The sequence below is a fragment of the Phragmites australis genome, chromosome 6 (genome assembly GCF_958298935.1).
Source record: "Phragmites australis chromosome 6, lpPhrAust1.1, whole genome shotgun sequence".
NCBI classification, from domain to species: Eukaryota; Viridiplantae; Streptophyta; class Magnoliopsida; order Poales; family Poaceae; genus Phragmites; species Phragmites australis.
The window spans coordinates 16787891-16798321 of NC_084926.1; the positions used below are offsets into that span (position 1 = coordinate 16787891).

Below are 10431 nucleotides of genomic sequence, written 5' to 3' on the forward strand. Positions count from 1 at the left end.
TGTTTTAGCACGCACTCAAGGGAGTTACCTTTCTGTCACAATAGCCCAGCACAATAATTTTCACGGAATAAAACGCCGAAAAGTGGGCTCAAGCATCTGGACGGCCAGCACTCGACATGGATCTGAAAAATCATGAGCTTAAGTACAATTATTACTTCCCTCCTTCACACGCAAGCTCGATCCTACCATGCCAAAAGCGAAAAAGAAAGGAGCGTCTAAGAATTTATTTGGAATTACCGGGCTACTCTATCGGAATCTTGGAAGAAAACTAAACAAGCATAAGGTTAATTTGCCGTCTCAACGTTCAAACGGCTCGTCCGTGACTCTCACATGGTTTCAAATACAGAGCTTCAGTCCTTGTAGGCATGATAATCTACAGGATCGAAATCATCTGACTTCATTACAATAAAATCACGGATAAACAGTAAAAATAAGGAGAGGATTGAAATCCTCTAACTTCATTGTAATAAAATCACGGATGAACAGTAAAACAAGGAGAGGATAAACCGTATTATAACTTTAAACAGAACAGTAAAATATACTGTAGCATCAATATGTAGCTGGACTGTAGCATCAGATCTTATCTGTCCACTCAAATCCAATTATTCACGTCAATTTAAAGTCACATGATTTCACTGGTTAGTGAAGTGATCCCATTCCAACCAAACTAACCTCCAGTTGGTCAGGAGAACCAAACCTCGTCGCGGCCTAGACGAACCAACGATGCGATTCGAGCACCTAAACCCAATCAGCAAGGGAGCGCAGGCTGTCCAGGATCACGGGCGATTGATTCCATGTCGAAACTCGAAAGTGCTTTGCGTACGACCCGGGGGCGTCCGACCATGGCGTGGGACCCAGGCACTGACGAGCGCTGTGCTGGTCGGACGCACGAGTCGTACGTAGAGCATCGTCCATTCATGTGCCCACACCACCCAGATCCAGTAGGATTGCTTTTTTACTTGACAGGATCGGGCCGTAGTTATATCAGATTTTTAAAAATACTTATATTTAGTATAAAACTTGTAATATGTTCTAAGAAATGGATATTTATAATGTTGATTTAGATAAATTTAGTCGATTTTTGTAATCTCGAGTGCACCTTTTCGCAACAATTTCAATTTTACTTAGTTTTGAATATTATGTATTCATAATTCAATAATTTAACCTGGCTAATTATAAGTATTATCTAATTCTAGATGTTACTAACATGGGTTTTAGAATCAGGATACTATGTTTGATCATACCAATCATATGTAATCCTACGTAATTCACTTCACTTGATAATACAAGTAGGATGATGATGCTGTTAAATTAAGATCCACATACCTGTACGAATGTTTCGGCTTCGTGGGATCGTAGTATTCCGACAACCTTGCAACCTTGGCCACATGCGAGATGCGATGCCCGAACAACCGCAGATCGCGAGCAGCGAGTGGAGCCGGCCGGGTCCACGACCGGATTCAGCATGATCCAGCACGTGCCAACGACCCCTCCATCCCTCGGCTGGACGGATGGGAGCACGCGCGCGCGTGCCAACGGACTCGCCGTCGTCGACGACGACGCGAGCGGATGGCGGAGGGACCGACTCGGACGCATGGGTCGATCGATTTGGCACTGCCTCCTCCCTCCTCACGTCGGCCGCGTCCGTGGTGTCGTACGTGCGACGCGCCGTGCCACACGCCGCACGGACACCGCCCGGTTGTATGCATGCATCTACTCGGATTGGAGGGTGCTCCAGCCTCCACATCGTGGGTTGGAGGGGATTCGAGGGTAGGGCTCACTCGGATCATATCGCCGGCTGGTGGGTGTGAAACAAATTTTATAAGATTTGATATAAAAAGATTTCTGTAAGACTCTAATCTATATCATATTTTCTTAATCTAACAGCTGAGAGCGGCGTACGTGTGAAAAAGAGAGACACGTAACACGTTGAAAGCGGATGTTTTTTTTTAATAATCAAGTTCTATAAAATTTATTTTGATGGATGCAAGACTTAGATAGTGTTTTACTGATTATATAAACCAGTGCATCTACTAAGTTAGATAGTTCGAGATAACAGTTTATCCGGTGTACTGTGTGTTACTGTGGTCTGGCTAGACGCACAACTAGCTAACGTAGTAACATAATGCAAGAACCTTTTCTCAAAATTTAATTTAAAATATCGTTACAAATCAAATTGTACCTTGTAAAAATGGACAGAGGGGTATTATTACTTAGCCATCCAAATGATTGCTTTGAAAAAAATATATTATCACGTGTGCCACATGATCAAGGGATATTTGCTTATTTGTCACCGTCACGAGTGACAATTACTGCTGAGGCTGATATGCGAGACCTTCTGAGTATATATACGTGAGGTAGGATGGTAAATACGATACCACTCAGGGGTCCTCAGTAGCAAATAAGCGAATACCCCTATGATCAATGGTGGGTCACCTCTTCGGAGACCGCTAAAGTCGCATCGCTAGAATCTCTTGATTAAAATGAAGGGAAATTAGCCATCCAAATGATTGCTCTGAAAAAAATATATTATCCCGTGTGTTTATTCATGATCAAGGAATATTTGCTCATTTATCACTCTCACGAGTGATAATTACTGCTGAGGCCGATATGCGAGACCTTCTGAGTGTATGTACATGAGGCAGGATGGTAAATAGGATATCACTCAGGGGTCCTCAGTAGCAAATAAGCGAATACCCCTATGATCAATGGTGGGTCACCTCTTTGGATACCGCTAAAGTCGCATCGCTAGAATATCTTGATTAAAATGAAGGGAAATTAAATTGTCGCTGTCAAATGCTTGATTGATTTCACAGATGCATCCGCAGATGTGAGGATCGGTGATGTCTTAATAGAGGGATGAATTAGTATACTCGAAATCTAAAATAAATTGGTTCTAAAAACTTCTCAAGATAAATCTATCTTAATTTGTATCTAAATATAATTTAAATTTATCTAATATATCTACTCTACAGCTCAAGAGAATTGCAACGTACTATAGCAAGGTAAATTGCAAGTATGTAAACGCGAAAACGTAAATATGATAGAGAGACAAATTTATCCTAATTCTTAGATTGCATTCTAAGACAAAAGGAGCTAACTTGGTGGTGAATTAAAGCGGCTTCAAATCTTTAGCAGCAATCTACCATCATCCAAATAATCAAGGGGTGTATGAGTTCATAGCGTAAACAATGGAACATTTGCCACTTATACTGTCCCACGTGGATGGTTGAGAAAAAAAAAGGCAATGCTTTTCCTAAACAAGCTTGGATTTTTTTTTTAAAAAAAGTTCCGTCGTTTCAATCTAATAGCCCGATCATATGGTTGTTGAACATTATTGACGTGTAGGAAAAACACATTTGCCTACCTTTGGAAATTTGGATCCATGGATAAGTTATTGTCATTGTCATGGGATGACGACGTCGCTCGCCTCACGGACCATGATCCATGTACCCATAAAAGTCTCCATCTCGTCTATTATGGCAGCTTACGATGCACAAGATTGTAAATTCTAATACACCACGCGCCCTTACCTATGGTGCATTGATATATACACACATTTGCCTACCTTCTAGAAGCCGAATGGTGCATTGATGTTGATATTGTGTTATTGAGTGCGAGTTGAGAATAATATAATTAACATAAATGAAATAAAAAACTCTAGACAATTATATATATTTTTTGAATAAGGATAGACAATTATATACTAAGTACACTCACACCACTATATACATACACTTATATAATGCTTACTAAAAATTGGATATGTAGAATTTAAAGATTGATAAAAGCAGTATAGTTATCTCGATATCGACAAATTATTGCTTATCATTGAAAAAATCTTATCTTAGTGTGATATATAAGGAGCAACCTTGAAATTTAACCCCTAAGTGAGGAACGGGTACAACCACGGGTGGTTTTCTTTAATATGGTTGGAGAAGCAACGTGTATCATGCATTTCGGCGAGCCACTAGTTGCAAACTTGAAGACAAATCATTTTCAGCTTTCGACAGCAAATTCCACGTGGCCTCTGGGCCCACTAGCGGTGGAGTAGGCCCCACTGCCAAATCGATGATCCATGCTTCGTTGTCAGGTCCCCAGTGGGTGGGCCCCTTCCTTCATGGGCCACATCTGCCTGTCGATTTCTGACCATTCTTAGAATTTACCCACTCTCATTGCGGACGAGCTTAAACCTCGGTAGCAACACTTCCGGATAGGGGTTCGAGCTCCTGTTCTTCATCTTCAGTTCTCTAATGAAGATGGTGTCGTGGAAAAGCACCGTAAAAAAAATACTCACTCTCAGCAAGTGAACATTGCATTCTTTTCATAAAAAAACGTTGGATTCTTTTTCTCCTTTTCTTTAAGGAATAAATAAATGAGATTGACATTTGATTTGTCCGACTCATTTCCCGCACTTATGTGCTTCAAGGTTAGTCTGTAACACATGAATTCATAAGAAACTTGCATGAAAAATTCCGGAGGTAACAATTCACTTTGTTTTAGAAAATAGAGAAATTTGCCGGATTTCAAACATGACCATACGCGTGTAAAACTTGGGTTGTCCGGGTTGTTCTACATTTGGGTTTAAATACTTAATCTTATTTTAATAATAGAATTTATTTTCATAACTTTTTGTGAAGGTAGGGTCGAATGAGACCGTTCCGTACGTATCCATTCTGTGTATACCCGTGCGAGTGTTCGGACGAACGCAGGCTGACTCACACGCTGTCCTTGCCAACTGGATTAGCGCTAGAATACTTTAAATGCTTAGTCTTTATTGATTGACAATGCCTTCTATTACGCGCTATCAACTAGTACTAGTTCCCTCATCTGCAAATATTGGTTTTTGGCACTAAAATGGCTAATTGGGTGCCACTTTGTTTATAACCACATTCTCAGTTCGGTAGTATTTGTTCAAGTTTGTCATGCATGCAAGATCTAGAATTTTTAGAGCCGGATATCTCTAACTCTAAAAATAAAATTTAAATTCTTTATTTCATTTTAAATTGTAAATAAAGATTTAAATTATTTTATTTCAAGGTAAAGCTCAGAGATCAAACTAGATGATCGAGCTCTACGAAACGGGTCTAAACTAACTAGTTGAAATATTTTATTCCATTTATTGGCTACGCATCATCGGGACATCGTGCAGCAAACGTGTTTGACCCAACAATCCTTTTTTACATTGAAATAGTTAATGCAATCCTAATCGTTTCCAATTTAATCATCTGATTTTCTTTTAGGCTCTATATTTGCACATTGCGCAAGCCGAGACCAAAAAGGCAAGGCAAGAACACCAGAGGAGAGGAGAGGAGGCGGCAAATGGACGGCAACTCCCCGTGGCCTCACCGCCGGCCGGAGCGGGAGGGGAGCCACAACTACGACATCGAGAGCATGGACGGCTCCGGGCCCGGGGCGCCGTGGAGGCAGCAAAACGGCTCCTCGGAGGCCTTGCTCCGATACGACGACGGCGGCGGGAGCTCGCGCGAACCGCTGCTGCGGAAGCGCACCATGAACACCACCTCCCAGATCGCCATCGTCGGCGCCAACGTTTGCCCCATCGAGAGCCTCGACTACGAGTACGCATTCTTTCCTCCCCTCTTTTTCCTTTGGGTTATTGTTCTTCCCTTTTTTTTAAAAAAAAACGAATTTTCCTTTTCTAGTTTGTAATTACCTGGGCTAATCTTGTTGGACTAAAATTCAAGGTGCTAGTTGCTCGTTAGCAGTTTACTTCCGCACAAGGAAGTAGCAACCGTTTAGGCTATCCACAGGAGGCAAAGGCGCGATTGTAAATGTTGTTATTTGACAACTGAGTGAAGCAAATCGAGAGATTGTTATAACATAGCATCTCAACTCTTGGCACTTGAGAAGTCCATGCTAGCATCTTGCGTGCTGATCCCAAGTGCAATTTAAGTAATTCATACTTGCTAGATAGATATTGACAACGTGGTTGCAAACTGCTAACGAAAAAGAAATGGGAAGATTTTATGTTGGGCTCTGTCCTAAGCTACTAAGGTGCGTGTCAATCCCCCTTTTCATGTGTAAATGGGAAGTCGATGAATAGGCAAGAAAGATTACATTTGGATGGACCTAGATACAGTTTTCTGAAAAATTAATGCAAACAAAGAACTTGGGAGAAGCTTAATTATTGTTTTACAGGTATAAAGCAAGTGTGTAGGTATATCCACATGTCTGCACTTAACACTTTAGTCTGTTAGTTACATCCTTGAATATTTTGCATGTTTCAGAGTTGTAGAGAATGACCTTTTCAAGCAAGACTGGCGGTCGAGAAAGAAGAAGCAGATATTTCAGTACATTGTTCTGAAGTGGACTTTGGTGCTCCTTATTGGTCTCTTGACTGGATTTGTTGGCTTCTTCAACAATCTTGCAGTTGAAAACATTGCTGGATTCAAATTGCTGCTCACGGGTGACCTCATGCTTAAGGGAAGGTAAAGTGTCAGGTTGTTTCTTTTCTGAGTCGAAAGTTCCATTTTGTTGCTTTTTCTATTTCATTTTTGTCATAAATTTCTTAAGCTCCTGTTGATGACCATAACTTGACACCAATGTGTAGTATGCTACTTATTACACTGTTACCTTTTATTATGATAATGTTTGGAAATGCTACCAAGTTCATGAAAGCAATCGTTAAGGTTTTCTGTTTCAAGCTGTAACATTATCATGTACTAGAAATGCTTCTGTGAGAACTGAGGAGCACACAGAGCTGATAGTAATGAAAATTTCCTTGGCTTACACCTGCGGAATACTTTGAAGCAATTAATAATAGTGCGATGCTTCCAATGCAGGTATTTTAAAGCATTTTTGGTGTATGGAGGTTGCAATTTAGTCCTGGCAGCAGCTGCAGCAGCAATTTGTGCTTATATTGCCCCTGCTGCTGCCGGGTCTGGTATTCCCGAAGTTAAAGCATATCTGAATGGAGTTGATGCTTATTCTATATTGGCTCCTAGTACACTCTTGGTGAAGGTAAATTCTGATTTAGAACCATATTATGGAGAATATTTTCTGTTGGAAAACCTATTTACTGGATATGATTGTTGTTTTTTGCGAACAGTTGTTTGTATATTTAAATTGTGGGGAAGTTCGTTTGCCCTTGGCATATCATTCTACATTAATGTATTTGGTTTCATTCGCAATGAAATAGAAACCGAGGGGGACCCTATTTCCTAATAAACAATCATTCTACATTAAACAATGACACCACATTCTAATATTTTGCAGATTTTTGGTTCAATACTTGGAGTTTCAGCTGGATTTGTACTAGGAAAGGAAGGTCCCATGGTACATACAGGAGCATGTATTGCCAACTTGCTTGGTCAGGGAGGGTCACGCAAGTACCATCTTACATGTAATTGGCTGAGATACTTTAAGAATGATAGGGATAGGAGAGATTTGATTACATGTGGATCTGCGGCTGGAGTGGCAGCTGCTTTCCGTGCACCTGTTGGCGGTGTCCTGTTTGCTCTTGAAGAAGCAGCATCATGGTAGCACCTCTTTCTTGGAGAATTGTCATTTATTCGTTTGGGCTAAGTATTTATTTAACTTGATTTTTTGATTGGATTTGTGCAACATTTCAAATGTGATTTTTCACAGCTTTCAATATGTATATTTTTTTCTTTTACCTAATATTGATTTAATACACACTTTTTAGTGTTTGTCAAGAAGAAGATAGTAATGAATTTATATACTGTTAGCTTGCATGTAATTTTTTCAGTTGTACCCATGATGATAAATGATAGTGTTTCAAAATTTCATTTTACAGGTGGCGAAGTGCTCTTTTGTGGAGAGCGTTTTTTACAACCGCTGTTGTTGCTATGGTATTGAGGGGACTGATTGAGTTCTGTCGCAGTGGAAAATGTGGTCTATTTGGGCAAGGTGGATTAATCATGTTTGATCTCAGTTCAACTGTTGCCACCTATAGTACTCCAGATTTAATTGCAATTATAGTCCTTGGGATAGTTGGTGGCATATTTGGAGGTCTCTTCAACTTTCTCTTGGACAAGATCCTCCGTATTTACAGTATCATCAATGAGTAAGTACCCAACTATAACCAACATGTTTGGTAAACTTTTCAGTTTGCTCTGGTTATGTTCAGATGTGATCTCATCTGCATTGTTTTATCTACCTGCAGAAGAGGTGCTCCATCCAAGATACTTCTCACTGTAACAATATCTATAATCACGTCAATGTGCTCCTATGGCCTCCCTTGGCTTGCTGCATGCACTCCATGCCCTGTTGATGCTGCCGAGCAATGTCCTACCGTTGGTCGCTCTGGCAACTTTAAGAACTTCCAATGCCCACCAGGGCACTATAATGGTCTTGCATCACTCTTCTTCAACACAAATGACGATGCCATCCGCAATCTCTTCAGCAATGGCACCGAAACTGAGTTCCAAATGTCCTCTCTTTTCATCTTTTTTATTGCTATTTATTGCCTCGGACTTGTGACTTATGGCATTGCGGTCCCATCTGGTCTCTTTATCCCTGTTATTCTTGCTGGAGCCACATATGGCCGCATAGTGGGAACACTTCTTGGATCCATATCCGACCTTGATCCTGGCCTTTTTGCCCTTCTTGGTGCAGCATCTTTTCTCGGTGGAACAATGAGAATGACTGTGTCAGTCTGTGTGATCCTTCTAGAGCTCACCAATGATCTCCCAATGCTCCCTTTAGTCATGCTTGTTCTCCTCATATCCAAGACAATAGCAGATAACTTCAACAAGGGGGTTTATGATCAGATAGTGGTGATGAAAGGCTTGCCGTTCATGGAATCTCATGCTGAACCATACATGAGGCACTTGGTTGCTGGTGATGTGGTGTCTGGCCCACTAATCACCTTTTCAGGTGTTGAGAAGGTGGGGAACATTGTTCATGCGTTAAGGATAACGGGCCACAACGGGTTTCCGGTGGTTGATGAGCCACCGATAACGGAAGCCCCGGAACTGGTTGGGCTTGTGACTAGGTCACATCTATTAGTTTTGCTGAAAAGCAAGAATTTCATGAAGGGGCGGGTCAAAACTAGTGGTAGCTTTTTTCTGCGAAAATTTGGTGCATTTGACTTTGCCAAGCCAGGGTCAGGGAAAGGTCTGAAAATTGAGGACCTGGATGTCACTGATGAGGAGATGGACATGTATGTGGATCTCCATCCTATTACAAACACCTCACCTTATACGGTGGTTGAGACAATGTCACTGGCAAAAGCCGCAATCCTTTTCCGGGAACTCGGGTTGAGGCACCTTTTGGTTGTGCCAAAGACACCAGACGTAAGAGTTCTCTCTCACTTAGTCAGACATGGAATGCATATACAAGAAAACTAATAGCTACAAATTAGACATAATTGATGATTCAAGCATTTATATGCTTAGTTTCACTGATTTAGTAATTTGCATATATGATTCTGTCTTTAGATGCTGTTAAAAGTCATGTACTCGTTCTAAGTTCTTATTATCTCATTAGGTACATGTCAGGCATCAAACAACTACACCATTTATTCTTTTTTTACATGATATCTTCTGTTTTATTTAATATTTATTATGTGTTTTTTAAGTAACCTAATCTATTTTCAGACTAAGCGCAACCCACTGGGTTCTGCCTTGAAAGTTATAACCACAGCACATTTCTGTATTTTCCTTCTTTAGTTTGGGAAATTTCCAAGGTTGATGATGGATTTTTCTCTTCATTGTTGATTGCAGAGGCCTCCCATAGTCGGAATTCTCACAAGGCATGATTTCATGCCTGAACACATTCACAGTCTGTTCCCAAGTCTCAACCCTCACAAGTTCCATTCAGCATCAATGGTAGGCTAGCTGATCATGAAGCTTTGTTATGCTTCTCGCCTGGTGTTCGTGGTGTGTAAATTTCAAAGATATATCTGGTGTTCAATTGGAGAGAGCTCATCTTCTGCACATGGTTTGAGTCAATTTTGTCGCATATGCTCATTTGCAATAAAAATGTGGCAGTTTTTTTTGGTGAGGTTGCGAAATGTGAGTCTGCGGTACAAAATGCTCTGCAAACTGTAGACTAAACATTCCAAACTCCAGAATATGGAGAGAAAGTATATATTGTAAAGTTCCTGTAAAGCATGTTTTTGAGAACTAAGGCTCTTGAGGATTTATTTATGGTGAACTCGGACCAAAACACTTGTCTTGCTGACACTAATTACAGATATCTTCTTTCTCATTGTATGATTTACTCGGCTCGACATTGTAACATTTCTTTTTCTAGAATACATAGGAGATGTGTGTATCTTTTTATTGAGAGAGGAAAATGTTAAAATAGTCAAGATAATCTAGTTTATAAGGGAAACCGGATATGAAAACCTCATAACCGCATGGTTCAAAAGAATTGGCAAATAACCCTGATATAACAAAACGACCTTGAAAACAGAGCGAAGCTCACACCAGAGGCACAACTAGA

The 10431-nt window shown here is 40.6% G+C and overlaps 1 protein-coding gene across 1 annotated transcript; it reads left to right on the top strand.

The window, feature by feature from the left end:
* The first annotated feature begins 5126 nt into the window (after positions 1 to 5126).
* LOC133921964 (chloride channel protein CLC-c-like) lies at positions 5127 to 10192 on the top strand. The gene is made up of 7 exons (XM_062367094.1): positions 5127 to 5579; positions 6249 to 6449; positions 6804 to 6981; positions 7237 to 7499; positions 7778 to 8047; positions 8147 to 9278; positions 9708 to 10192. Exons 1-7 carry the CDS (start codon positions 5323 to 5325, stop codon positions 9819 to 9821), a joined length of 2415 nt encoding a protein of 804 aa, XP_062223078.1. The 5' UTR covers positions 5127 to 5322; the 3' UTR covers positions 9822 to 10192.
* Positions 10193 to 10431: the final 239 nt, after the last annotated feature.